The sequence below is a fragment of the Penicillium psychrosexuale genome, assembly GCF_028828465.1.
Source record: "Penicillium psychrosexuale strain IBT 29551 chromosome Unknown utg000004l, whole genome shotgun sequence".
Lineage (NCBI taxonomy): Eukaryota > Fungi > Ascomycota > Eurotiomycetes > Eurotiales > Aspergillaceae > Penicillium > Penicillium psychrosexuale.
Genome location: NW_026643189.1, coordinates 4875082 through 4902850, shown reverse-complemented (window position 1 = coordinate 4902850; position 27769 = coordinate 4875082). Strand labels below are relative to the sequence as shown.

At 47.1% G+C, this 27769-nt stretch overlaps 13 protein-coding genes across 13 annotated transcripts, besides 2 other annotated features; 5 read left to right on the top strand and 8 right to left on the bottom strand.

Annotated features, from left to right (window-relative positions):
• Positions 1-526: 526 nt before the first annotated feature.
• N7518_007749 (cytochrome P450) lies at positions 527-2377 on the top strand (the record flags this gene model as incomplete). Its single annotated transcript, XM_057188676.1, has 7 exons — positions 527-550; positions 621-1140; positions 1189-1357; positions 1408-1518; positions 1626-1890; positions 1928-2109; positions 2209-2377. Coding segments are annotated over 7 exons (1440 nt in total), but the record flags the coding sequence as incomplete, so codon positions are not given.
• A 409-nt stretch (positions 2378-2786) lies between these two features.
• On the bottom strand, positions 2787-4365 carry N7518_007748 (uncharacterized protein; the record flags this gene model as incomplete). The annotated part of the gene is made up of 2 exons (XM_057188675.1): positions 2787-4064; positions 4120-4365. 2 exons carry the CDS (start codon positions 4363-4365, stop codon positions 2787-2789), a joined length of 1524 nt encoding a protein of 507 aa, XP_057040378.1.
• Positions 4366-4816: 451 nt separating this feature from the next.
• Positions 4817-6897, top strand: N7518_007747 (cytochrome P450; the record flags this gene model as incomplete). The annotated part of the gene is made up of 7 exons (XM_057188674.1): positions 4817-5099; positions 5344-5614; positions 5675-5696; positions 5795-6273; positions 6365-6446; positions 6508-6668; positions 6732-6897. The coding sequence occupies 7 exons, from the start codon at positions 4817-4819 to the stop codon at positions 6895-6897; spliced, it is 1464 nt and encodes a 487-aa protein (XP_057040377.1).
• Positions 6898-7463: 566 nt separating this feature from the next.
• N7518_007746 (cytochrome P450) lies at positions 7464-9430 on the bottom strand (the record flags this gene model as incomplete). Its single annotated transcript, XM_057188673.1, has 7 exons — positions 7464-7620; positions 7678-7832; positions 7895-8413; positions 8480-8686; positions 8760-9024; positions 9083-9143; positions 9199-9430. 7 exons carry the CDS (start codon positions 9428-9430, stop codon positions 7464-7466), a joined length of 1596 nt encoding a protein of 531 aa, XP_057040376.1.
• A 4685-nt stretch (positions 9431-14115) lies between these two features.
• Positions 14116-14420, bottom strand: N7518_007745 (uncharacterized protein; the record flags this gene model as incomplete). The annotated part of the gene is made up of 2 exons (XM_057188672.1): positions 14116-14295; positions 14316-14420. Coding segments are annotated over 2 exons (285 nt in total), but the record flags the coding sequence as incomplete, so codon positions are not given.
• A 114-nt stretch (positions 14421-14534) lies between these two features.
• Positions 14535-15500, bottom strand: N7518_007744 (uncharacterized protein; the record flags this gene model as incomplete). Its single annotated transcript, XM_057188671.1, has 1 exon — positions 14535-15500. The coding sequence occupies one exon, from the start codon at positions 15498-15500 to the stop codon at positions 14535-14537; it is 966 nt and encodes a 321-aa protein (XP_057040374.1).
• A 1403-nt stretch (positions 15501-16903) lies between these two features.
• On the top strand, positions 16904-17898 carry N7518_007743 (EGFR-like transmembrane domain-containing protein; the record flags this gene model as incomplete). Its single annotated transcript, XM_057188670.1, has 2 exons — positions 16904-17111; positions 17228-17898. The coding sequence occupies 2 exons, from the start codon at positions 16904-16906 to the stop codon at positions 17896-17898; spliced, it is 879 nt and encodes a 292-aa protein (XP_057040373.1).
• A 1047-nt stretch (positions 17899-18945) lies between these two features.
• On the bottom strand, positions 18946-19370 carry N7518_007742 (TMEM14 family protein; the record flags this gene model as incomplete). Its single annotated transcript, XM_057188669.1, has 3 exons — positions 18946-19142; positions 19193-19285; positions 19334-19370. 3 exons carry the CDS (start codon positions 19368-19370, stop codon positions 18946-18948), a joined length of 327 nt encoding a protein of 108 aa, XP_057040372.1.
• A 343-nt stretch (positions 19371-19713) lies between these two features.
• Positions 19714-19893: a sequence feature (Protein overlapping with rRNA (N7518_007741, KAJ5790730.1) was converted to a misc_feature.).
• Positions 19894-19926: 33 nt separating this feature from the next.
• Positions 19927-20013: a sequence feature (Protein overlapping with rRNA (N7518_007741, KAJ5790730.1) was converted to a misc_feature.).
• Positions 20014-20251: 238 nt separating this feature from the next.
• N7518_007740 (uncharacterized protein) lies at positions 20252-20812 on the top strand (the record flags this gene model as incomplete). The annotated part of the gene is made up of 1 exon (XM_057188667.1): positions 20252-20812. One exon carries the CDS (start codon positions 20252-20254, stop codon positions 20810-20812), a length of 561 nt encoding a protein of 186 aa, XP_057040370.1.
• An 854-nt stretch (positions 20813-21666) lies between these two features.
• Positions 21667-22735, bottom strand: N7518_007739 (NmrA/HSCARG family protein; the record flags this gene model as incomplete). The annotated part of the gene is made up of 3 exons (XM_057188666.1): positions 21667-21995; positions 22056-22467; positions 22562-22735. 3 exons carry the CDS (start codon positions 22733-22735, stop codon positions 21667-21669), a joined length of 915 nt encoding a protein of 304 aa, XP_057040369.1.
• Positions 22736-23923: 1188 nt separating this feature from the next.
• On the bottom strand, positions 23924-25837 carry N7518_007738 (uncharacterized protein; the record flags this gene model as incomplete). Its single annotated transcript, XM_057188665.1, has 2 exons — positions 23924-25195; positions 25280-25837. 2 exons carry the CDS (start codon positions 25835-25837, stop codon positions 23924-23926), a joined length of 1830 nt encoding a protein of 609 aa, XP_057040368.1.
• A 285-nt stretch (positions 25838-26122) lies between these two features.
• N7518_007737 (uncharacterized protein) lies at positions 26123-26841 on the top strand (the record flags this gene model as incomplete). Its single annotated transcript, XM_057188664.1, has 2 exons — positions 26123-26379; positions 26424-26841. The coding sequence occupies 2 exons, from the start codon at positions 26123-26125 to the stop codon at positions 26839-26841; spliced, it is 675 nt and encodes a 224-aa protein (XP_057040367.1).
• A 504-nt stretch (positions 26842-27345) lies between these two features.
• Positions 27346-27720, bottom strand: N7518_007736 (uncharacterized protein; the record flags this gene model as incomplete). The annotated part of the gene is made up of 3 exons (XM_057188663.1): positions 27346-27490; positions 27531-27566; positions 27665-27720. The coding sequence occupies 3 exons, from the start codon at positions 27718-27720 to the stop codon at positions 27346-27348; spliced, it is 237 nt and encodes a 78-aa protein (XP_057040366.1).
• Between the last annotated feature and the right edge of the window lie 49 nt (positions 27721-27769).

The window sequence follows — 27769 nt, the reverse complement described above, 5'->3', positions numbered from 1 at the left end:
ACCATCTAGTTAAGTTTAGTGCTGTAGGTCTCATAAAAAATTGGGGCATATCTGCTCGGGAATATTCATGATAGGAGTCCACCTGCTGGCAAACGGCGATCAAAATTTGAACTTGCGTCTTGGTCGGGGTGCGAAAGATCCTCGGAGGTTACCAGGATTGGAAATGGCCGAACCTTTTGCATGCTAATTTTTGCATAATCTCAACCTTGAGCTGAGGACTATAGCCCAATGTCTTGAAAGCCCGACTAATCAATACACCTTTTGCCGGGAGAATCACTGTGATCTTATTAAGATGCCTTCATATATTGACATATCGAAGCTGAGCGCCTGGTTGTCCAACAGTACGATGGAATTATCCACCGGGGATTGGAAAATCATTGGTTCTCTTGCATTGTACATTGTGAGTATTTCAATCTTCTTATGAGGACCGACTACCGTTCATTCTGACCACATAAAGCTTCTCGGTCACAGAATCATAACATGGGTATACAACCTGTGCTTTCATCCCTTGGCCGATTTTCCAGGACCTTTTCTGGGTCGTGCTTCTCTGGTAAGTCCAATCGCTGGAGAAATTCAACTCTGTCGGTGTAAAATGGCTTGTCGGTTACATGGTCACTTAGCTTTGGCGATTTATTCATACATCGACTGGGAACATACATCTCTCTACTGCAGACTTGCACCAGAAATACGGTATGCTGCCCTCTATCCCTTACAATAAGAATAAGCTAAGCTGTAAAAAAGGCCCAATTGTTCGTATATCTCCCAATGAGCTGTCTTTTGGCTCTGTTGAATCCTGGAAGGCGATATATGGGCACCCGACTCTTCAAAAGCCTATGCCTACCAAAGCCGCATTCTATGAGGTGTTCAGTGCCGGGTTCAGAAGGCGGTGCATCGGTAGTGAGCGAGATCCTCACAAGCATAGTCAAATGCGTAAGATGCTCTCTCCTGCATTCTCCCAGCGAGCCCTTCTTGAGCAAGAATCAATCATCGGCGGAATTATCGACAAGTTCATCCAGATTATTGGGGAGAAGGCCGGCCCCGGGTCAAACGGCCTCAACATGACGAAATGGTTTGAAATGGGCTCTTTCGATATCCTGGGGGAAATGGCCTTTGGGGAATCGTTTCACAGCTTGGAAAATGGTAATCACACTTTCCAAATTCATATTAAATACTGCTAACATGTTTAAGGAAAACCGCATTTCTGGGGAGATCTCATTGTGGAACACCTCTACCTGATTACCCTTGCGGACAACCTGAGACGAATTGGAATTATTGCAACCCTTTTTAAATATCTGGTGCCTTCGGCGCTCCTCGTGCAGAACCAAAACTCCCGTTACAGCCGGAATCAGGTCGAGAAGTGAGAACGTCTCTGCTATCAACAAACATTTTGTAACATTTATCTCGCAGATGCTTGGCTTCCACATCATCGCGCAAGGACTTCGTGACCTTACTGGCTCAGAAGGTCCGGGAAGGGGAAGTGGATAAAGAGGAAATGGCAGCTCATGTCTCAACCTTTGCGTAAGTTTTGAATTTTGAGCTCTTGTTACCGGCTTTCCGAAATATCCTCAAGCCCTCAACACTATTCACCCTGGCTAGTATCCAATGCGCTGATTACCTGGAGCTAGTATTGCCGGAGGTGAAACGGTTGCAACATTTTTGGCGGCGACAACCTGCTTTCTACTTCAACACCCTGACAAACTTGAGCGTCTCGTATCTGAAATCCGTGGAGCTTTTGCATCTTACGAGGAGATCAACGCCCAGGCCGCACAAAATCTGCCGTATCTGCAAGCTATAATCAACGAGGGTCTCCGCCTGTGCCCTCCTGGCTCTCAGGGCTCTCCCAGGGTTTCACCAGGCTTTGAAATTCACGGCAGATTTATCCCCACAGGGGTAAGATATGTTGTTCTCTACCATTCTGTCTATCAAGTGCCTAACCCTGCGTTCTCAGGTGGATATCTACACCAGCCCTTGGACAACTGCACACGATCCCAAATATTTTGCTGACCCAATGCATTATCAACCTGAACGCTGGTTGAATGCCGATTCAACCGATGTGAAAGAAGCAAGCCAGCCTTTCTTGATAGGCCCCAGAGCATGTATTGGTCGAAGGTCAGTATTTGCTTCCATTTGCACTTATTATTGCTCACCTTGTCTTGCGAGCCACGAGACATTCAGCCACTGATACATATATACTGACTTTGTACATAGCTTTGCATACATGGAGATGAATTTATTTCTGACTAAAATGCTCTGGAAGTATGACTTGGAGCTCATGAATAAGGATCTCGACTGGCTGAAGGAGGGGAAGGTTCATGTACTATGGTGGAAACCAAAGTTGATGGTCTGCTTTCACAAGCGGCAAGATCTCATAGTGTAATTCAAAGGGCTTGGTAGGATTTGCCGATGCTTGTACGCTTCCGATCAGGACAATCTGTGATCAGAGTTAGTTTGGCTAGGTAGCGACTATTGAACACATCTAATTTGACTGTATCAAATGTGATTTGATACATGTATATCTGCTGGCTGATCACGAACAAACAACAAGAACTCGAGTTTCTGTCTATTCTGCGGCAGAACCCTTCAAGACTTCGTGCGGAATCTCATATTTCAGTAGGCCGACCAATCTGGGTGTTATCTGGATCTAGAATTAAATGGATGGTTCAATTGTGGCGATTACTTGACTTTGTTGTGAATGTGCGGGCACAATTCTTGTGTGAATGTAGATGCTACCTATATGACTCAGGAGATGGTGACATTCACAATAATATGACAGATGACTATAGCCATCAAGTAGAGGAGCTACTCCGCTGGTACCGACTGAATTCAGCGTCAATCAGATCCCAAGTCTCTGAACGGAGGTATGCATGAACCCAGTAATTATCGTTGTCATCTTTCCCATAAATGACAAACGTGTCTCGCGGATTATCGGATTTCCCTATGGTTGTTCCCCAGTATGAGACGCAACTGCTTTTACGAACAGTGGGACTAAGAATATGATGATTCTCAGTGACTGCAGGAGAGAAATTTGCCGACTCGGCCAATTTGGCTTTTGACCAGTTTGTGAACGCAATGATCCTCGAGGCGGGATCTCCGAAGAGTGGCATAAATCCGGTGGATTTGATCGATGCTTTCATGATCCTCATGAGCCTGCGGGCTTGGATATCCGTAGTCTGCTCGATGATAGCCTGACGAAGGTGTAGGGCGATCTGACCAAGCGATGTGTTTGATTTTTCTTGTGCGGATAGCAGAACGGAAGCCGGAAGGATGAGATTTTGGAGATATGCCCCCCCAGGGGTGAACACATTCTTGAGCCGACGGCGAATGTCAAACACATTGCATATAATCGCGGGCTTTTTGCGTGGGGAGGATGACATGACCATTTGAGAGCCCCAGGCAGTTATAAGGTCACCATCGCTCAAGAACGGGGGACTTCTGGTCTGTGGATCGATTGGTAATTGCCTTTCTGCTGTTTCACGCATATTGCTCAAATACCTTGCTGGAAGAAAGATTGTACGAGATTGTACATTTCTTCTCGTCAGCAGGTCCCATACGAACCGGACAATAAAGGAAAGTAGCGAGAGACCTTTGATTTGCCTGTGTTCCAAGAGATACGGCTTCTCAGTCTTTTCATCCTCCAAGGTGCCCACGTTGGCCATAACATCTTGGCTTGCCCCATGTAGAGCCGGTATACAGTCATATTGACCAGCCAAAATGGTTGACCAGGCACGCAATAACTCGGCTGTCCCCATGACGTCGCATACTAAGTGCGGGAATGTGATGGATACAAGTGTCGCATCGGTGAATGATGTTACGTGAAGAGATATGAGTGGCTCATCGGTAGTGTAATAGTGTTCAATATCGCCAGGCAGGTTGTGAGGAACACTGAGGGGAAGGAATGCGTGACACCCTTCCTGGACTGAGGGATAGGGGCCTGTCTTCTTGGGTAGGTGATTTCCCAATGGGTGTTCTTCTATCCGAATACCAAACTTGACATGGGAAAAGCGAACAGCGGGACGGTTGGAGTCAAAAACTGTTGGCACAACAATCACGATATCTCCACTTTCCTGCAGAAGGTCGGTCAGTAGGTGGAATCTCAAAACCCGGATTGTTTTCTCCTACTGTTCGGCGAAGGCGACCACCTAGTTTTCTCCAGTCTCCTATTTCAAGCAATTCGACCAGGGAGCTATGTAGCTTTGAAGGACTGAGAATGTCGTTGAACCGCAACGTGTAATTGATGATAGATGCACGTATGAGTCCTGCCTGGTCTATGAAATGCACTGGGAAGACATGGCCAGTCTCGGAATGATACGATTGATCACTGCAACCTACTTTGAAGCCACAGAGACTCCACAGAGACTTCAACATAGTGTGAGAGAGAGGCAGAACAATCTTTTCCCTTGCCCATCTGGACCTCAAATATACATATTTCTACATTACGGTTTGCCTCACTCTCCGTTATCACGGGCTCTTTTTTCTAATGTTATATGGCCTAATATGGCTCTTCCGAACAACAAGATTCTACCAAAAACAAAAAAATTACAATGGATAGAGAGTGGCTAAAAGCAGAGCCGAGAAGTGGGCCTCGGAGATATCCTAAACGGGAAAGAAACAATCAACCCAGTGGAGACGCTGAATTAGGTGACTTCCGAAATCACCTCAACTACTGGGCGATCGTGGTATTCAAAATTCAATGGCCACAGATATTCAGACGTAGTGCCATAGATATAGGGAGTTCATATCTGGTCGTGCATGGGCGGATGTTTTCTATGTTGTATTTTGTCTCTAAATCGCAAAGCTCTTTCAATATCGCTCGTTAATGGCAAATCCGAAGTACGCCTTAGCCGTTGACTGGCTACTTGGGCGCAAGTTTATCCAAATCCTTGATAGTGATGTAAGATTCTTAGATCTTGCGATAGGAATCGTCTTCGTGCTGTTCTTCTATGGAACTGCCTTGACGGTGTACCGTCTATACTTCTCTCCTCTTGCAGGTTTTCCAGGCCCAAAGTTGGCAGCTGCGACAGAATGGTATGAATTCTACTACCAATTGGTCAGGGATGGACAGTGGGGAAATAAAGTGGAAAAGTTGCATAAGAAATATGGTAAGACTTCACACGCCACAAGGTGATCAATGTTTACTCAACTCTCGGAAAGGTCCGATAGTACGCATTAGTCCATGGGAGCTATCCATCCGCGACTCTGATTTCTACTACGAACTCTATGTCGCAGGGTCCACACGCCGGACGGATAGTTGGGCTCGAGGCAGAGAGGGCAACGGATTTGATGGCATGTCTTTCATGCAGCAAGGACTGGGATTTGAATGAAGCTAACAATACAATCGCACAGATTCTCACCATCTGTCTGTATCTCACGACCTCCACCGCCAGAGAAGGAAAAACATTGAAACGTTCTTCTCGAAACAAAACGTCAATCGCTTTGAAGATATTATTGTGAAGAAGGTCCAGCTTCTTGACGACCAATTTGAGAGGCTCAAAGGAACTGGATCTATTGTTCATATCAATCATGCTTTTACAGCTCTGACGGGCGACATTATCGGACATGTTGCTTGCGGAGCGCACCCTGGCCTTGTTGATGATTCGGATTTCTCTCCCGGATGGTAAATACCCAGAAAGAATATTCCTATGCTTTGAACGTCAACTAAGTTTCGATTCTGCAGGCATGATCTCATGGTCAAAACAGTATTGGTGGCGCCCTTATTCCGGTGTTTTAGCTGGTTGAACAGGTACTTCATGAACCGATGCTAATTCCCTCACGCAAAGTATCTAATAGATTGCAGACTTATTCAACTACTTCCATCCTCGCTCCTAAAGCGGCTTTACCCAGAAGGGATCTCAAATATGATGGTGGGAGCAGTAAGTTCACAGTTTCAATCAACGACTACAGCGCGCTGATGACCTACGAGATGGGCAGAGAGTATATCAAAAAAACCAAGCAGCGCATCCAGCAAGAAGACTTGGGTTCGAATCAATCCAAGCTTTCGGTTTTTCATCATCTCCTGACCTCCAACATTCCCGAGTCTGAGAAGTCTACATCGCGCCTTCAGGCGGAGGCAATGGTAATTCTCATTGCAGGGACCTTCACAAGTGCACATGTACTCGCCATGATTGTGTATCACGCTCTTTCCGATCCGTCGATTGAAAGATGTTTGCGAGAAGAACTGAAAGTCATCATGTCGAGCTATCCAACTCGAACCCCACGTGTGGCCGATCTTGAAGGAATTCCGTATCTCCAAGCCTGCATAAAGGAAGCGCTTCGGTAAGTTCGCTACACCGCGACCCTCCAATGAGGCGGAAATCCCGTGGGTGTTATTTGCAGAATTGATTCAGGCTAACCTATCCCATCGTAGTCTGTACGGGCTTATAGGAAATCTGCCGCGGTGCTCTCCCGACGTGGCACTTCAGTATAAGCAATGGACTATACCACGAAATGTATTCAAGATCCCTCAAGCTTCGTTCAAGAAGTCTAATTGCTGACTGGAACTTTCAATAGACCCCTGTGGGTATGTCAATTTACTACATGCACACGCACCCCGATGTTTGGCCAGAACCTCTGAAGTTCATGCCGGGGAGATGGCTCGGGCATTATAACCCCCAGATGGACCGACACTTTGTCCCTTTTACGAAGGGATCACGCAGCTGCCTAGGAATGAAGTAAGATTCTCCTTCCACACTGAAAGTCTAGTTGTTGTCAACTTCTGACGCTGAACCTTTTAGTCTTGCGATGGCCGAGCTATATCTTACTACTGCTATCCTGTTTCGTGAAGATGGACCAAAGCTATCACTTTTCGAGACTGGTGAGTCAGATGTTCGATTTGTTCGTGACTTTGTGATGGGCTTTCCTAAGCATGATAGCCACGGAGTGCGGGTCTTAGTGGATTGAAAAGAACGATGCAAAGGTCGATGGGTGATTCCGATGAGATGATGAAGTACTATGTATGAAAAGTTAGGAAATTCAGTTTTCTGACTTTTGTCATGTCTGGCTGCTATTTCTTTTCATTACTGATTTCAATTCATTTGTGACCGCACGATGTTGCGTTAGCTGGGTAACCTTTAAATGAACAAAGTTTGCTCCTGAGAAGGGAGATTTAGTTTAGTTGTGCAAGACCGCCAGACATACTCAGATCTAAATAGATAAAGTATCGCAATATGGTTACTTCAAAGTGACAAATTCGGGTAATTTGGAGTACTTGATAGGTAGGAGGCAAATATATGCAACAGTTAGGCACTATGTAAACCAGAAAGGAATCAACATTTCCTAGACAAGACTTGATATGATTCTCGATCATTAGATTACTCATCATATCTGAATAACCTCGTTTAATCGGTCTAGAAGTGTAAGCGGTATATGCGGTCAAGTGAATGAATTGGTGGAGGTACAGTCCCTAGCCTCACTACCCTCCGTACCCGTCCCTACCTCAACCTCATATCTGGGGCTAGAGCAGCCGATCAGTGGACCGAGTTAACGGTGACCTTCACATGTCTGTGGATCATAGCGTTTCCGCAGTCATTCCATTGGACCGAAGACTCATCCGTGTTATAAAGGCTCATATCCAACTGTGCGAAGAAGTTGCCAAGACACAGATATAGCTCCATCCAAGCAACGCTAAAAGGAAGTCAGCAAGACGATCTCAGAGCATGATCAACAGAAGAGGATACCCACGTGAGACCGATACATGACCTGGAACCTTTGCCAAATACGACCAGCCAGTGGTCCAGGCTGTCATTTTGGAGCCATCTCTCAGGGATGAAGCTTGCAGGGTCGGGGAATATATGTGGGTTGTCGTGGATGGCACGAATCGCGATTGATACGGACGTCTGCGTAGCAATGGTCAGTAACTTTCAATGATGGCAGCCCGGGCTTGATGGGCATGACTTACTCCTTCGGGCAAAAAGTGGCCAGCCCAAGTGATTCCACCCGCTGGAACAACGCGTGGAATAACTCCTGGCACGGGCGATGAGAGACGAAGCGATTCTTTGATAACTGCAGTCTGGTTTCGGATATGAGTCAGATATGTGGTCCATTCCGAAGCAATCCTCTTGCCACGAAGACAGATGACAAGGTGGGTGCTCACCAGATATGGCAGCCTGCAGATGTCACGATATTCCAGCATGCCTTGAGAGTTCTCTTTCACTCCCTTGAGCTCCTCTAAGAGCTGTTCCAACTTCTCAGGGTTCTTCAGCAAGTAATATGTGGCCATGCTTATGGTCAAACTGGTCGTGTGAGTCCCAGCAAAACAGAACGAATAAGTCTCGTCAACAACACTGGCTTTGCGTAATGGGGTGGAACCGTCTTCTGGCTGCAAGAGAAGATCCAAAATCGTCTTTCGGCCATCCTCGGCGGTTTTGATCCCTTGTCTGTGTTTGTCCTCTCTCTTTTCAATCCACTCGGTAACTTTCTGCAGGTATGGTGATCAGGGTCTTGGGACGAGCGAAAAAAAGGGAAGGGATAGGGTTGACTGTACCTTTCGGAACTGAGCATCGCCAGGGACAAGCCACTCTGATAATCTGGTGGGCATATTTGCAGCGAGCATAGTCAAGATGGGAATGTGCTTCATGAGAAAGAAGTTTGCCGAAAATGTGCGAAGGGTGGCCATGAACGGCGGCTCTTCCTCTTCAGCTTCAATGAGATAGAGTTGTTCATCGCAGAGCACTCTCATGATTGTATCGATCTAATATAGAAATGAAAGAAGTTAGTCTTAGTTGGAGTGAGCATCGTACACCACAAATCCCCAATTCTCTTACCGTAACTCCCGTGTACAGACGCTGAATATCCAACGGTTTTTTCTTCTCGTGAGACTCTGCCGCCTTGTTCAATGCGCGTTTGATAACACCAAGCACAATTGGGGCCAATTGATCTATCGACTTGGCTGAGAACAAGGAGTTGATCATTCTGCGTCGTCGTTTGTGATAATCAGGGTCAACGAGCGCAGGGAGCGCCTCACTGATTCCGCCCGATGTCTGGAAGAAGTGCGGATCTTTCAAATACAGTGACCCAGGCGAGTAGACCCTGTTATGCGGACTCGTTAATATCTTGTCGGTGAATTGCGTGTTGAGAGAGAACTTACTCATGAAAGAAGTCAGGGTCATTCACGTGAATCCGATCTGGGCTCACTCTAACAACAGGTCCTAGTCAAATTCTCAGCGGAAAGTTTTGTTTCAATAGGGTAGAAGTTTGGCTCACCATATCTGGCATGGAGTCTTGGATACTGTTTGACATAGTTTCCACCAAGAACAACATCTTGATAAAACTCATACCAACTCGTCGCAGCCACGTACCACGGCCCGGGGATTTTTCGAAGTGGATGAATAAACAATCGGTATATGACGAGCGAAGAAGAGTACAGTGTTAAGGCCGCTGTGATGGTAAGAAGCACACGGCTAATACTCCATGGGAGTACCAGTTCAAATTCCATGGCGGACAAGCGAGGTCTGCGGTCGTGAAGTTACCAGGATTGATCAGCTCATTAGAAAAGAAACCCTCAACTGAGGCAATCTCATTCTCTATATTAAACTATAGATGGCGATTACCATGAGGCTGCAATCTCGGAGGGTTCCTTTTCAGGCGGAAATCTCAGTGGGGTCTGCCAAACCCAATTAGGGACGGCAAAGCACATTCGGGACTACCATTTTAGGATGGAGTTCCCATCGAGCCCGAGTCCATTATTGCTTGGTCGTCGGAGATAGTTTTGTTCTGAATGGTTCCAAGCCCCTTCTGCACCCAAGACATGCCCAGATTAGAGGATTTGCTTGAGGCCCCAAGGATGTCCTGTGGCTTTTTGCCACGTGCCCCTTACGTTTTGGTGTTCTTTAGAGTTCCTGGTTGTCCATCGTCCCCCCATACATAAGGTACTCCTTTGGCGCCCAGGTGCCAGCTGTGAAGCCCATTCTTGCCCCGAAAGGACTACGTAGTAGAGGATCAAATTAATCACCTTGTTTCCCGCACTAATTTATCCATTCTCTCTATTTATTTTTAACGTGTTATTATAATCAGATAACCCTATTCTTGATCTCCGTTTCTATTTCAAAAATATCCCTGTTCTTGTACTCTATTTGTAATGTAAGTGTTAGAGGTGAATATAACAAAAAAAATGCCAATTCCTGACCCCTTTCCTGAGTGAGTGTGAGAGGTTGCTTCCAATCATGGTGTGGTGAAAATTATCATTGTGCATAGATCGACCCTTCACTGTGACCAAGCTTAGCTGATCCCGGCAGCAGAAGCTACCTGAAGATCCGGTCCCTCTCTTCATTTATTCGGTCTTGCTTTTCAGAGTCCATAATGAGTCTCATACGCAAGATCATCCCAAGGCTTCTGTTGCAATTGGGTTCTGTCACAGGATTGACGATTTGTCATTCATACAGCATCTCTCAGACGTAGGGTAAGATCCGCCAATCGTGGTGGAAGTATCCAGGACTTCAGACTGTCACCCGAACCAGGGTTAAAACTGATCAAGTGCGTCATTTGTGGCACTCATCAAATTCATCAACGTCCCCCGTGTCCGTTGGTCAATCTGATGAACTCTTGAAACGTGATTGTTCCAGCCGCAGTGTACCGCTATATCCTTCAACTGCATCAAAAGATTTCGCAGCACCCGAAGCTGAATCTCAACAAGACGGGCAATGAGAACGGCTTGCTCTTGTGGCGACTCAACGCTGTACCGGCCAATTTTCACCCTATGAATGACTTCAGATTCTTGACTGCCAGAGACCGTCCTCTGATGGCGCAACCCCGGACAAGATGGATGATCATATTTTAGCGTGTCCAACAAGATATTCAAGATGTTTTCGAATGAGCAATGAAGCTTTTCGCAGACAGTAATCAACAACATGGAGATTGCAGAAACCTTTCTACACCCGTTGCACTTAAGAACGCCATTGCTTTCACGCAACACACTCTGTTGAAAAGACAAAAAGTCTTCGGAAGTCATGTTTGCGGTTTTTCGGGTCTCGACTTCTTCATGTAACAGGATCACTGTCTGCATGCATTTGCACGGTTGTGATTTGGATCCGGAAACCGATCCTTCCCTCTGGTTCAATGTGGGTGCTGATTGGGGTCGTTCACCATTTCCGAAAGAGTGTACATATCGGTCATCATCCGGACGGTACTTTTGTTGACTGAAGGCCTGGTTAGTGGACCGTGATGATAGATATGATGGTGGCGACGTCATTAACTCGTCCAACGAGCTCCCTCCGTGGTCAGACTTTTCCAAAGCTGAATTTATGGGGCGCAAATGTGGTCTCGAAGTACGCGAGTCTGACGTGCTTGATCTCACGGGCACTTTATCATGGCTGCTGTGTCCCACCGGAGACGGAATCGACGGGAAGTGGAGGTCACAATCCAACGGGTGGTCTGCCTTTTCAAAATAAGACATACAAGATGGTCGATCATGGCTTCCCTGTGAATGACAGCCACTTCCGATTGAGAAATCGGGATTTGGGCCCGTGAAACCAGAACCTATATCAAAAATATTGTGTGCATCGAAAAGGTCAGGATCTGTCGTCGATGCGAATGTTTCGAGGTCTGTGTCGATGTACTCGAGGGGCGGGAGTGTTTCAAGGGCAGATAAACTCGGGCGGGGAACGTTATTTTTTTGATCAGGAGTCATGATTTGGTTTCCGTCTGGTAGTACACGCTCTTGATTTCCGGCAGTACGTGAGTTGCTTTTGGAATTGACATTGGAGGGCGACCCAGGTGCAGGGGCGGAACGGTTGGCCAAAGCTTGTCTTTTGGTTCGTCTGTGTTTCTTGCTGGTATCATCGGCCAGGTAGGTGCAGGGTATCTCTCGAGATCGACACCGATCACAGCCCTCTTTGTGTCCGGTACACTTGAGCTACAGCAGAAAACACAGTAAGTTAGCAGTTTCTCATCTATCTAGTGAGATGACTTGCACATGCTTTTCTCGAGCGACACGTATCGCAAGCGAATCGCTGTTGATTTGAGCGCTGACCCGGAGGCTCGGTATTGCTTTTTATACAGATAGCTGCGTGGTCACCGATCCTTAACGTGGAAAACATGAAGAACTGTGAGCGATGCACATGGATTCGGAGGAAGTCAAAAGGAACTTTTGAATTCTACCTGGGGAGGACAAGGACAAATGTGGCCCCGAGGTCAGCATGCTTGCCATCTAGCTCGTATATACGCCTTGGTGTTTTCGGCCCACTTCCCTGAACTAGCATAAATATAATATCGGGTAAATGAACAATTATTCAATATTGTATTGCTAATTAACTCATCGATCGAAATTGACAACCCAGGTAGCATTGACGGACCTCCATATATGACTTAAGCGAGGCCTGGAGATCGCTCACTCCTCCGTCGAAATAGCAAACTTGCTCAAAGCCCGAAGCCTCGAGCCGTAGAAATAAAGTAGCCAGATTCCAATAATTCCAATAACACTCAGTCCAATGACATGACCAAATTACTGGTGATACCGTTATCTTTCATCAAATATTCCGGCCAAAGGGGGGAAGAGGGACCAAACAAGCGGGACTTTTCCTACCAGTGGCTGACAGCGGATTGCCCCGCTGGTACTGATTAGTGCATGGGGGGGCAACAAGTACGAGAGACAAGACTTGCACCACTTAGTGTAACCGCATCACGCTAGATCCTACTGGGGGGTACATTGGAGGTGGATACGCCGTAGGATCGTGGTTGCTATTACTACTGCACACTAGCACTGGCGAAGCAAACATCTATTCCCGCGCATATCTAATGTTCGGAATTGCACCACAATGCTTTGGGTTACGATATCCATAGTAATTGTAAGTTTCTCGCAACTTCCCACTCCATCTATTGATACCAATTTTATATTGCTTCTCAATATGGCGCCAGGCAGCCAATGGCCCCCGCTGTCAGGGGCTTGAGACAATTCTGCACCTAACACTAACAAGCGCATACTCGACTCCAAGTATGATGTATGCCAGTTACTGAACCATATCAGTAACTCTCTCAAAGTCCTCAGGCCGGTGTTGGAATACCTGAAATCTGTTCAGGGACTCATCCCCGATCTCATCAAGAACCCGGTGGGCCAGGATAGCAGCAATCAGCAATTCGGCCTGATCAACCAGCGAGCTCCATGACCTGCAATTTCACTCAGGAGCCGTGCGTGAATCCTGGCCCCTACTCCCCCGGCACCTGCTGTAAGCAATACAGAAACTCAGACGATTGGATACCATTGATTGTTTACACATACGGTTACTCCGACATAAGTCATATTTTATAAGCACATTATCCACTCTATTCCGCTTTTGCTCTTATCTTAGCTCTGTGGTGCACAGATTCGGACCCGCTAGGTGTAGATTTCATGGTGCAGGGATCAATTTTGTGAATCACGTCTTTGAGATCAGACCAAAAGACCCGAGAACGTCGACTCTTTCCTTTCCGAGACAATTTGGACAGGTATGACAAAAACAACCTTGTCTAGCGTCGTGGTCCGGCGTCGGGTTAGGCTTTGAGCGGCAGGCGGTAGCATTAAGCATAATGGAGTCCGCTGATCTGGTGCGATCGAGACTTCAAATTGAATTTGAAAGCCTCTTCCGGTGGGCCGAAAGTGATCCTGCGCTTTGTGTTGTCTCAATGATGCCACGCCGTCTCGTGTAGACTGCATAGTGATTAATTAATGGCAACCAATGCGAGCTCTTTGGTGAGACATGAGAATTTCATGAGAATTTATCTTTTCTGTTCCCTTGTGAGCCACAGTCGGGGCGCCGCCGAACCTTGGGTGGATTGGAGACAACGGTCTGTGTATGGCACACATTTTACCCCCACCAGACGGGATCGTCCAGGATTGCCGTACGGCTGAACTATGACTTTCAAGGCTAATCATTGTCATGTGGGTCAGGACTCGAGAAGTTATTTGATCCGCCGGTAAGCCGGTCCGTATACTCCGAAACACCCCTCAGTAAGTGCAGTATGGGCTTGCTAGATCCTGTAAAGCATTTATCTTCTAGGCTATTAGATGGCTGATATCTACCATCCTAAGCAACCTTATGAAGTTCTTATGCTTCTGTCGAGATAGCACCTTAGTGAGTCTATCGGTAACCATACTCGCTTAGCAACCCATTTTACCTTAATGCGTCCCTCTCTAACCTCTTATCTCAGCTAGTAGCGATAAATATCCATATATCGAAGCTTCGTTTTATATGCTATATCCTCACTTTTTAATAGGTTTATAGTCCTCTCGTCATTATATATAACTAATAGTAAAGGTATAGGAGGGGATAAAGCTATGGTATTAAGTGTTACGATCTGGCAGCTAAGTGGAGCCGTCAGTGTGACGATCTGGGAAGGGTCGTACTTACCAGACAGGCAGGAACGACCACGCCCTCGCCCTCGCACCTTCCCAGAATGACAAACGAGATTAAGCGAGACAATTGCGAGTTTTGCATCGAATACAAACTCAAAAGCTAGTAGAAGATGGTTGCTACTTTTCTATTCTATAACCTTTATATTCAAAAGCCGTATGGTAGGAGCTAAGGTCTCTACGAAGCTCTATAGTTTAGAGCTAATGATATTTCTACTTAAGGGGGACCTATCTGAAGGGAAAGTCTTTCAAAGACTTTATGCTCTTCCTGGTAGTTTTCGATGTGGCAACCATAGGTGAGGATACGTGGCGGATGACGACCGCGTGCTTCTCCGTAGAACAGGATCTCATTCCAGGAAGGGATATAACGAGCAATCAGGCGCTCTAGGTGAGCATATAAATTTCGGTGGCTGTGCGGGTGTAGATTATTGACATAAGAGGTGATGCGAACATCGGGTGTGTGATGAGGCGAGGAAGTAAATTCTACCTCACATGGCAGCCACTGAAATCGATTGGACCAACAACTCTTCTGTTCATCCCTGTGACGCCTAGCATGGCGCCGGGGCCTATTATGGCGCCTACGCGTTTGTTCAAGGGGATGGACCGGCAGCTCTTTCGCAGTCTGTCCGGTCAAATGCCAGGGGTCATCAAGAGATACCTGTCCGCCTTCGACCAACACCGGGGACCGGTCATAGACAAGGGGGAACTCGAATGGATCTACCAGAGGAGAGTCGTGACTGGCTTGCGTTCCTAATCGGGCTACCTCTGTCTGGATATCCTTTTGCGGCAGTGGCACATTAGCCTGGCATACAGCAGAAGAGCTGTCAAATACTAGCAAACGGCCGGTTTCTTGCCAGGTCTGCGCCTTGTCCCGTAGCTCTGCGATGCACCAATCCCAGGCTGGTGCACTGATAAGAGACTCTTCACTTGCTACTGCCTCTTGGTGCCATTGCGCGAGCCGAGGTTCATCCGGATCCAGCAGCGCTTGGTCCCACCCGGGCTGTTCCGTTATATGTTGCATAAGTCGGATCATGGTCATCTCGCGCTTTGTCAACCGGGGCGAATGGCGATATTCAATTAGCGCATGGGCAAAGCGGGTCGCGGTGGGGAGCTCATAGTCCAAGGGAATGGAGCCAAATCCAGGGACCTGGAGTGGACCATCGGTGTTGTTGAGACTTGACATTATTGAGCTTTCTGTTCTGTTGAAGGCAGGGCTCTCATAACTATATAAAGAGAGAAGAAGGCAAGAGAGGCAAACAAGTCTAGCCCTGACATTTCCCAATCGGGTTTTATCGCCGTGCGGGGTGACATGTGAGTGGACTAGACGACCTCGGGAATAATATACAGATACTAATCGCGATAGAGATATTACAACTAGAATATGAGGACCTGTGGGATTGAGGCCGAAAATGACCGCTTTTGAGGCCAGAAACGGCTGCCTTTCCACCCGTAATTTTGGACGTCCAGCCGCCGCTTGGCCGCCCACTGCCCTGTAACACCACTATTCTGCACCCACCCTGTACTTTTAGTCATCCTCCGGTCCTGATGTTGACGCTCGACTTGCACAGTTGTTCCCCTCGTTTCCACTGGCGACCAAAACGACGCCGAAAATGGCTCCCCTCCCTTTTCGCCCAGTCCATTTGAGCGCCTATAAGATGCATCGCCTTCCCTCCCTTCCGGTGTCATTGCACCTCCCATTTTCTCACCCTCGTTGCCCACGCTTCAAGGCGACCTTGACGTTGTCGTTTCCCATAACACAAATTTTCCACCCTGGACTTTGTATCCGACCGCCTCCATGTTACCTGCGCCTGTATATCCGGCTTAAACTGACGAGTACCAATACTAGACCGATCCTATTCTTTGCGAAGAAACTCGAGCTAGACTGGAACATTTTCGCAGTCTTGGATGGCTCCCTCCAAACTTCAAGCCAAAGGCCTTGGAAGGTATTGCTGTCGTCGAACGTTATTGGCGAAAGTAAGTGCTTACTTGGTCGGGAAAAGTCTTGTGACTGAGAATAATAGATTTTGCATTTAATCGAAGGAGGATTATATGGACTATCTTCTTTTGGAGGATCAGACGATCTATATGAACTTTTTTGATTAGATGTTCAATACATCACAACATAAACTGCTTCAGTCGTATGATGAATACTGGCGACGCCTTTGTCAATACTTCGAGCTATTCGCCTGTCGCCGCGTCGGTGAGGATGCCCGTCAATAGATGCGACGAGTAAGTTATATCCTGTCTGTTCCTAAATAGAGTATACTTGCCCATAGGATAGGACCGTATAGCGCTTGGACGTCTAGTGGTATGTTTGTCAAAATATTCAAAATGAGGCTATTTCGCAGCGCCGATCGATTCTCCGAATTGTTTCTAATTGTCCATTTTCTGTCTCAACTCTTTTAACACAGCTTAAGCATCGCAGGGGGAAAAAAGCCAAGTTACTATCCAAACTGAATTTGAAATTGATCTTTTCCTCCAGTTCCAGCTCCCGCTCTAGGGAAGAGGGAGAAAAGCCGCAGGCCGAAGAACCCGCACCCAACTTAGCGCAGACCCGAGATGAAAGCGATAGACTCAATAAAAGGGATGTTGGTACTTGTTGCCATATTTTGCTCCCTATTCGCAAGGGTGGCACGCGCGGATTTACCTGGCACATTCACGTACCCCGTTGAGAACGGACTTGTTTTCTATGACGGAGAAACCATTGATGTCAGCTGGACATCGACGTTGAGCAATGCAAGCCTCACTCTCTTCTGCCGCAATGGGACTGAGACAAGCGGGACCACCTATCAGAGTATGATTTCCTGTTCTATCGGGCAACAAGCGGAAGAGCTCTGCTCTATCATACGCAGAGAATTGGATTATGCCAACGGCTTCCTCTTCACTGAGTAGTCTCGAATATTGGACTAGTAAATTCCATCGGCAGCACGGAAGTTTACGTCAACTTTCGCCAATCATCGGACTACTGCTGGCTCAATTTATACGAGACAGGCAATAATGCGGACGGTGTCAACAGCGTGACTTTCATCCTGTCCTCCGACTACCACAGTGAGACAACACTAGGCATAACAGGCGTGGCAACCACAAGCTATGCTGGGACTGGTGTGCCGACTGGTCCTGTCACAGCAGCGACAACAGCCACAGCGACAGCGACAACAACTACATCGACATCAACTACAGCGACATCAACAGGAACAGCCACAACCATAAAAGGAAGCGTATCTATCACCGCAACCGAAGCTGCCACAAATACTGCCACGGCGTCCTCATCCAGCGGCAATCTTAGTACAGGCGCCAAGGCTGGAATTGGGGCTGGCGTGGGCGTCGCGTCGTTGGCGGTCCTTGGGGCCTTTCTACTCTGGTTCTTAAGGCGGAAACGCGTGCGGCGGAACGGGCAAGATTTGTCCGAAGGACAGGAGGGAATGACTAAGGAGAAAGCCATGTTGTTGGATGCTGGAGAAACGGGAGGGGCTACAGGAACCGCATGGCAGCCTGAAGTGGTCCACGAAATGAGAGGGGACAAGGGTCGCCCGTACGAGCTCCATGCGAGCACCGGGCATACTGTAGAACTGGCTGGGTGAATTTCCCCAAATTTGTTTTATCAAATGCAGGGAAATATTTAGATACAAAGTTTTATTTTGACGTTACTAGGCCTCTTACTGGCATAATCTGCTGTGGTACGATGGCCTACACTCGTTTTGACAATGATACTAGTATTACGGTGTAGTAGTAGTAAATTCATTTGCCCTGCCTCCTCGCGAACGACAACCACAACACAAGGTACCGTATCCTATTATCCTCTTAAGAAAGGTCGCGAAGGGCAGCTGAGATATCGACACGGGCGCGCGGTATCATAAGCCCATATTTTTAGTTCCAATTATAAGCAGGTCTCAAACAGGCCGGCATTTTGTGTGCTCGTTCCTACTTTTTTTCCTCAGTGGCGTTTCTGTTGCAGGTACTACATCAGGTTGAATGAAATTGAAATTTGTTGCCTTTATAGGAGCTGGTTTCATGGGCTTTATGTTGCCCACATCGATTTTGCTTATAGATTAGATTCAAATGCGCGTGATTTTAGGTAGACAGTTTCGTTTAGCCATTAATAACCAACCGATACCATATTTTTTCCGTCTTTTAAAAAAAGAATGAACGAATTAATCAGGTTTTTTATACTGTTCCGATGTTTTGCTGTCGGATTTCCGAGAGACCTAATTGTTCAATCATTCTTTCCACAGTGCGATGGGACGATTATTTCGTTCCAGCCAGAGTAGTAGGTCATTGCATTGCTTCATCAAGGAGTAAGAAGCATATTCTAGCTATGATATCTCAGAGTGTTTTGCTCTCCGAGTTAGTAAACCCGCAATATGAACAAATGATTTCGTGCCTTCCGCTCTTGATGAAAAAAATATCCTTGGGGAGAAACCTGGGAGCTATTGAAAACGGATGTATATAAATGTGTAACGTAATTCTCATCTTTTGGTACATTAAGCGCATTTGGACAGGCAGGCTGGTTCTTCGTACAGCTATTTTCGCACAAAAGAGTGGCGAGATCAAATCAGGGGTTGCTATCGACACTCAACGCATCTGGGTGGTTGATGGCTTATACCGTAATATCGATGAAATCGTAGAATCTAGACTCCAAAGCGGAACTCCCGCACCTTCTTCTGGTAGTAGAAAGATGCTAACAACCCAGTGGCACCGAGAGCCAAAGGCATAGCAGCCCTAGCCTTTGTCTTAATAATCCTAGGGATCGCAGAGCTCAGAAGGAGGATGCTGTTTCCCAGGGCGAGCTCAGTGCCGTAGTCCTTGTTCTCTTTGATCAAATAACCTGGTAACATGGTCAGCTTCGGAATATTCTGGCACACCCATGGTACTTACCGGAATAGGCATATGATAGACCGAGTCCAACACCGGCAATCAAAGAAGGCGCTGACCGCGTTCGTAGAAACCCAACGGTACCTCCGATAGGCACTAGTTTTGGTCAGAAATATAGCAATTGGTCTCGTTGCACGGACTTACGAAGAGCTGCAAGGGTAAATGAAGGATGTTCGGCCATGATAGTTAAGTACTTAAAACAATGTAGTTGAAGGGTCTGATGCTTCAAAATTTAGAAAGCTCTCAAGTGCCAGGGGCGCGTAGATCCCGCTGGGGCCGAGCTCCGATGAGTCAGCGGAACACAGGACCTGGGACCATCGTAGAGAATCATTTTGTTAACGACAGCCATTTGTTATTGTCAATTCTCTAAATCCATCCAGAATTTATGGATTAATCATACAGTAGCATCATCATTCACTCTTATATACTGACCGTAACATTAATGATTTTATACTTTGATTCAGCTTGGGATCTAGGAAGGAGCTGTTGTTTCATGATCTCCATCACCACGCCACTCGCGTATGTCACTTGCCTCCTTTACATTCTATAATCCATTCCATTCCTGTAACAAGCACATACGACCATAGGGTGTGGAAAACAGGGCTTCCCGTCCGCTCAGCCGTACTTAAGCCACACGCCGGTGAGTTAGTAGTTGGGTGGGTGACCACCAGCGAATCCTCACTGTTGTATGTTTTTTTCGAATGCTATTTATATAGCAATAGTCATTATAATAGAACGGTAAAATGCGGTGCCCGTTTGAGTTGCCGCAGCGTCATTCGCTTCAGGGTTGCGCCGTAGGTTGTAGCAAACACAAACAGTTTGCCCTGACGCAATCAATTTCAACTTTTTTGTGCTTACTTTATGTTATGGTGCCGCAAGTCTCCCTAATCGCTGATGTCTGCCGCAATAGTGCCTTTGACCTTTGAAGTGCCTCGAGCGTATGGTTATAAAGTATGAGAGTATATGACCCTTCTCGATCAAATCTCTATTCTTTACAAAAAGAAGCAATTCATGCCAAACATTAAATCATTCTTTTGATATTATAGTTATAATTCGACAATCATGGAAAATCTTCCCACTACTGCGAAGACACACATTGTCCCTGCCGCCCAAGGCTACGTATTTGAGGTTATGAAAGGGGAGCGATTCCGCATTGTTGACATACACGGTCTCCAAATTGTTGATTTTATGGCTTGGGTTAACGAGCCAGGCCTAAAAGAGCATGTTCGGATGTCTTACACCAGGTTCCGACTGCAAGGTGTCAGTCCCGACATTGGGGAGCATCTCCGCACCAACCTCGACGCTCCTGCTCTGACTATCATTGCCGATACCTGCAAAGTCCACGATATGACATTCATGCCCTGTTTCCCGGAGATCTATGCTGAATGCGGTCTGGAAGGTCATCGGTCCTGCGCAATGAATATCACTGAGGCCATGGAGCCATATGGTATTACTTCACGGCTCGAGCTTCCTGACCCGTTCAACATTTTCATGAATTCGCCCAATTACACTTTGAAGCCTATCAGCAACAGCAAGCCTGGAGACTACATTGAGATGGAGGCGCTGAAGGACTTGATTATCGGGATTTCGTGCTGCCCTTATGATCTTGTGAGTCTTCTGTGATCAACCGAGCGTGAAGCTCAAGTATACTGACCTCTCATTTTCTCAGGGAACCTACAATGGAGACAGACGACCCCCATCGCGATTATTACAGGGTTGTAATGAGTACCGGTGCAGATCACCCATCGAGTGGAAGTATAGGCTCTCATTGGCTACATCATCATATCCAAGAGCCCCATATCATACTGAGTTGATCCTACGCAATGTGACAATAATCCCGAAATAATTGACTGGTGTAACCTGTTTCATCTGCATCCCTCGTAGAAATCAGTCTAAACAAATATAACGCGCCTATAATCCACACAAAAGCCTTACCATAATCAATGTTTTACTTAATCCAGCGTCCTTAGAATAAAAGCCCACAATTGCAGAAGTCCGGAATCTTTCTAACATTTTTAACGTCGTCTAATAGCAGTTAAATCTCGTAGCTTATAGACATATAAAGAGTAGAGAAATAACTGTCTAGCACTTTTTATGTCTCTATAAGTGAACTATATGGAAATCTTTCCACTTATATATACAATTTCCTGCTCTTCTTACTCTCATCTTTTAATTTAAGTAAGGTCGTGGTACAATATATAAATGTCATGAAGATAGCATAGCCGAAGATCAATATCCCGATAACTGAGAATCTGAACACCTAGTTAATTAAACGTGGTATTAGAGAAGTTTTAATCTAAAATCTTGATTCAAGATGTCTTTTTTGAACCTCTGTTTTAAAGTCTTTTCAGATGCTCTTTTATTATTTTTTGGATACCTGTACGTATGGTTTTTTGATGGATTTTTAAATGCCTACAAATATCTGTTTAGAAAACCAGCTGTAAATCAATTAACATTAAATACATGTTTCAAGTGACCTATTTCCAAGCAGAAACGTTCTTCTTCACAAACTCCTCCCACGTAGTAGGCTTACTATCGAGAAGGCTCAGGCTGGGCTCGAGGGGTTCTCCGAGGTAGTAGCCAGGCTCCTCCACAAATAGCTGGTTCTCAAGGTACTCATCAGCGATAGCAGCAGGAAGGGAGGCCTTGTATTGATCGGAAGAGACTTGGACGAAGACAGCCTTCTTGCCAGTCACCTTGGAGAAGGTGTCCACGATCTGCTCGGGGGTGTAGTACTTCGCAGCGGCCAATATCTGCTTGTCCTTCAGCTGGCCAGCGTGCTTTATGGCAGCTCTCACGAAGAGACCTAGGGGATATGTGAGTTAATACGTATAAAAAAAAAGAGGGGAGCTAGGAGAGGTCTCACCTGTATCCTGGGCCGCATCGAAGAGAGGGAATTGAGCCTGCTTTCCCACCGGGTAGAAAAGCTGGTATGACCCATCCTCAGCACGACTGAGCATCTGGGTGAAGTTGCTCATGTAGTAACCGGGAAGGACAAAGCTGCATCCAACGCCCGAAGCACGAATATACTTCTCGATATTGGCTTTGCTATCGAAATGAGGCACATGGCTCAGGCGACCCTTGGTCTCCTCCGTAACATGGTGGAGAGATGAGAAGATCAGGTGAGAAACACCAATAGCCTTGGAGACATCGGTCACATTCTTGCCCTGGGAGAACTCAATGTCGGGGTTCATAGTCTCCCAGTAGTTGGTGACGAGGAACACAGTGTGGGATCCCTTCAACGCCGCAGTGAGAGTGTCGACTGAGCCCAGATCGGCCTATTTGAATGTTAGTCTCTCTACCTATGATAATTATTCACAAAGACAAAGAGGAAGTGAAAAGAGTAAAACGAAATAAGAAATCCCATCTTACCGAGACAACATCGACACCGCGCTTGGCCAGGTCCTGTGCCGATTTCTTGGTGGTGTCGCGGGTGATACCCCGGATCTTGAATTCCTTCGAGAGCTGGGTATCGGCGAGAATGGCGTCGATGACGGAACCACCCTGGTTTCCGGTGGCGCCAAAAATAGTGATCAACTTAGACATGGTGGATAACTGATGGATTTAGCTTGGAGAACAGGGGAATTTGGGCAATAACACAGTAATACAGTCTGTGTGGTTTGGAGGTAGTATATCTCAGGTTGTCGAGGAATCGAGGATGCTTTTATACCAATGTCGAGCTGCAAATCTTGAATTTGGCCATAAGCGAATGAGCGCTCTCAGGCGAAGATATCGCCAGTGAATAAGCTCGGCGTCAGTTTGGAACCGATCACCCTGTTGCCCGACCCACCTTAGTAAAACCCCGCAGCAACCTTGGAACTTTGAATATGGATAGGTTGATCGGGATTCTGGACATCCGAGGACGTGGCAATGCCTTAGTAAAAGTGCACGGTTACCTACCTAGGATAGAATTATCGTAACGCCAGTTATATTGTCACCCCTTGCGACAAAGATCCACCGGAGAGAAATTACAGAGACTATTTTGCATTTGATTGGTCTCGAGGTGTTCCATCATCCCGGCCTTGAGGTCAGTCCCGAGCACTGAGCGTACGTCTCACATGGGGTGATGTATTAGGGCTATTATGTCATCTATCAGCTAATCCATGGATAGATGTAAGTTATCCATGGATTTCCTGAGGTCGACTGTTTTTATTACGATAATCAACTATATAACTAGTTAACTAGTTAATTAGGTACCTAAGTAAGTCCGTGGGTGATTATAACCCCGTACATGATGAATCAAAGTCCGAGATCCCACCGGGGACTTCGGGCCTCGGGATTAACCATAGATGTGAAGTACCTAGGTAGTCGGGGCTCAGAACAGACCCGAAGGACCGGGCAAAACCTAACTAGTTCAATGTATCGATCATATTCCGCTCACCTATACGGCAGCCCTCCTTTCCTACTGTATACCAGCTATGTGTCGGCAATGGATTGCCTGTAACGTTGTTATAGACCTAAATCCGACACCACGTCTCTGAAAATGTCCAAGGATGCGGCATCGACAGCCAGTAGATCCCCAGGTAAGTCCTCTAATTGACCCAACGTTAATGAGTCTGCAATTTCCATCTCGGTCAGGTTGAACCCAATGGAAGGAGCCAGTTCCGATCCACTTAGCTGACGAGTCCGAATCGCAGAAGCCCGTTTCATCAGACGTTCGAGTGGTCGCATTATCAGCCCATCTTTCTGAATTCTGGTCTCATTCCATCGCTCCCAAACCCGGTTTACAGCCGTCTACGCACGATCGGACAAAGAGGAGGTCGGGCGCACACATATTTCTGATAAAACAAACGCAAACGGTTGCCATTGCACATACCCCTGGAACAACCAGGACCATTTGGCGGTATTCTCATTTGTCTCAAGCAAATAGACAAACTCGAGGACCTCTATGGCCGTTAAGATAAGAACTTCGCATCGGTCGGGCCACTGGTTTGCATCGAAGCCTTGTGCGGTCAGGAGCGAGAAATGAGCAACCAGCCATAACCGTGCAAGTGCAACTCGTGCAATCGTTGCTGTGGCCCAATGGATAGGGATGCCAAGGTCGCAGAATTGGAGGTATCGTTCGTCAAGGAGCCGCTTGGACTCCTCTATTGCAAGATTGCGGTTTTGGAACAAGACGTTTGGGCCATCAGCCCCTGGGAATGTCATTTGCATGGACTTGCGACGGGAGATTAGGATCTCACAGCGGACGAGGGTCAGTGTCATTTCCGTGAAGCCAGTCCGTTCTTGTGGAATATTAACAAAATCGGGAGACAAGTCATCATCGTTTATGTTCAACGGCAATCGCGTGTCATAGTCCCCTTCCCGAATCTGGGGGCTCGTTGCTTGGAAGTCGCATGATTGAACATACAATAGATAAATGTACCACCAGACTCGGCGTCGCATTTCTGTTTCGTAGGGAGTAAGTCCAAAGTGACTGCCGTCACGATGTAGCCCTATACCAAGCCCAAGCCGGGTAACCACTGCTATCATCGTCCACACGAATTGAGTATCTTTTGGATTACAGGCACAGGTCAAGAAGAGGACAGCTGCCTGTAACACAGGTAATTTGTGGGTGTGGAAGAAGCCTGCACGGGCTAGTGCCTGCTCAACAGCGAAACGGTATCGCTTGACCACGACCGTATGATCTTCCCCTAACTGGGCGAGACATTTTTCTGATGTCATGCTCGAGACTGCAGCAAAGTACACGGAAAAAAGCAATGCCTCAGAGCTCCTATCAAGGTCCTCGGGATTTGTGCATGATGTTTGGATAAGGGTCCTCAACGCGGTCTTGTGAATGATCATGATTATGGGTGCTATGTTATCTTGGTAGACTTCCAAAAGGAGATGGCTGATGGTGGGCGATGGATGGTACGCATGTAGCGAAGAAACCGAAGAACGATGACCGAACATGAAGGGACTATGTGTTTCCGAGCATGCCGCACTAGAACCCGGAGATGAAGCATCTTCTTCAAACGATGGTGTCGGCGATGATGGGGAATCGAAAGCATCACGGAGTTCCTTGATCTTTAGAGACAATCACAAAACGAATTCAGTAAGTCGCTTGTAGAGCCTCGACTGGGTTAATATGGAAGGAGAGGGAGGCTTTACCTGGTCTCCTAGGTCTGTCAGAACCCGATGGTTCACGTACCGGCTTGTCCCATTGCTTTTGTCGATGACCAACCGTCCAAAGCGGTGTCCCGGTGTTGTTTCCGAGGTGTTGGGGGCGGGGGCTGGTGAAATCCGACCCCCATGAATGCTAATTACTTCCTCTTCGACCTCTTCAGCCTCCGGCTCTATAGGGGTCTTCAATGGCCATGATATCGCATTGTGGCCACTATCCAGGGTCTCCTCGACGTCCTTATATTCCAGATTATCCACAGGGACATTAACAGCAACGTTTTGTACGCCGAGTTTCTGGACTTCCTGCTCCAAGACACTTAATCGCGAGATCAACTCAGCCTTGGATGATTTTGTTGGTCTTGTTCGGGCCTTGCGCCCAGGCGGTGGAAATATACACTCGAATCCGAGCCTCACACAGTTATCGCACGGAAGTTTCTTGTTGCATCGGACCTTCCTGCGGTTGCAGGCATTGCAACTGCGATGGAGTAGGGTCGACACTCCTTCGCGGGGAAGACTGGAATTCACGGGATTGGCTGGTTGGACCATTTGGTAAACATCATGATTTGCAAGTTGAGTTGAAGATGTTTAGAATGCCAAGATCAATTTATTTCCCCCACATTCCAAAATATGACGTCCCTTTGGGACAGCTCTGAATTATGTAATCACCGAAGGGCACCCCCATCGTAACGCAGCCGATCCAAGCACTACAACGAGGTTTACCATCGGAGGCAAGTCGCTACATTTGAGTAACAGTACCATATTCGCTAATTAGACTAGGGCCAGGCTAACTACACCCTGTCGGGTACCACGAGTGAGGATTCAGTTGCCACAATGCGAAAAGCATTGTCACCAGACCCAGTTCTCTTTGACGACAGTCGCCGAACATGGGCGAATAGCGAGGGAACGACCCTCCTCGCAACGCTTGAGACTCTCACAAAGGCTATGGAAGACATCCAGGAAAAGGTAGAAAGCCAAGGAAAGGAATCAAAGGATCTCCAGCAAAAGTTGGAAAGCCAGGGAAAAGAGCTAGAAGAAGCTCAAAAGCAATCATCAAATATGAGCGGACGTTCGATGCTTATACCATTGAGGTGCGGTCAATGGTACTTGACAAATGGGCTGGGAGGCCCATCAGCCACACAAGGAGATCTCAGCGGAACGCCGCCGCGCATGGAGGAAGCATCCTAGCCGACTACGATGTGATCCTCCACGAGGCTGGGCAGCAAAGCTCGAGGGTGGACCGGTGGAAGCCGGCGTTCGAATCACAATACGGTGTGTCCTGGGACTTTCTTAATGCCCGTGGAGGACTTGACTTAGCTAGCAAAGAGCTAGTTCGAATCTTCGATTACCTTGCGAATACTCGATCGCTTGAGAAGTGGGAGGACTGGAAAATTCTGTCTAACTCGAAAACGTCTACCAAGAAGTTCGAAGATCGCGCCGAGATAATCGCAACCTGTAGTAACTGGATCGCGAAGTGGGTTGGTGAAGCCATGGACACCAACCCAACAAAACGTCAGATGCAGAGACTCCGAAAGCTCTCTGACCAGGCGTAGAGGCGCCACCGTCACCTCCACCCCCACCTCCTTAACACCAGAGCTCTCCCTCTACGCCTCACCGTCACCGTCACCTCCCCCCTCTCCCTAACACAAGAAGCCTCCCATTGCTGCTCGCCTTGCACTGTTCTCGGCTTCTTGGCTATTTACGATTTGCATGGTATAGATAATTACCTCTCTGTATGTATAATAATAATTGCAATATCACTACTAGCGGCTAGATAGCTGCTCTATCAATCTATCTATCACTTACCTGGGATGAGGATAATATTCAGTACTAATACATAATTCAGTACATACGGCCATCGGGTGTGAACTGATCCAAAAGAGGATTAGCCTGCTGTGCCAACAGGGGTTACCTTCTAGTTATGTGCAGATGCCAAGACGTTGAGTGTTTCAAAGGAGACAAACACGATCTAGTGATATTCTGCCGTTGGTTCAGCTGAAGGGGTCAATGCGGTGATCGCGCGACTTGGGTGATTCTCACCCTGATTCTCACCCCATTTATAGTGCACTCATCCTTATCACCCCCAGTCGCGCGATAGTAAAGCGGCGCTCACCCCCGGCGACACCCACCGAACTACTGGCCGCACATAAGCCACACGCCGGTGAGTTAGTAGTTGGGTGGGTGACCACCAGCGAATCCTCACTGTTGTATGTCTAATAACCGTGCCAAGCGCCCAACACACCTACCGGGTGTTGGTGCGCCCCAGCAGATGTAAAATCTAGAAATTATGTATCTTTTGTATGACTTACCTATACAAAAGGTACCTACTGGAATCCTAAAAAAGATCAACTCTCCTTAGTGTGCCGATCCCGTTACTCGAAACGAGATGCAGTAAACCGCCGTGGTCCGTGTCGGTAAGCCACGAGCTCCATAGCTCCCTAGATATCTAGAAGGATATGAATGGCGAGATACACTTGCAGG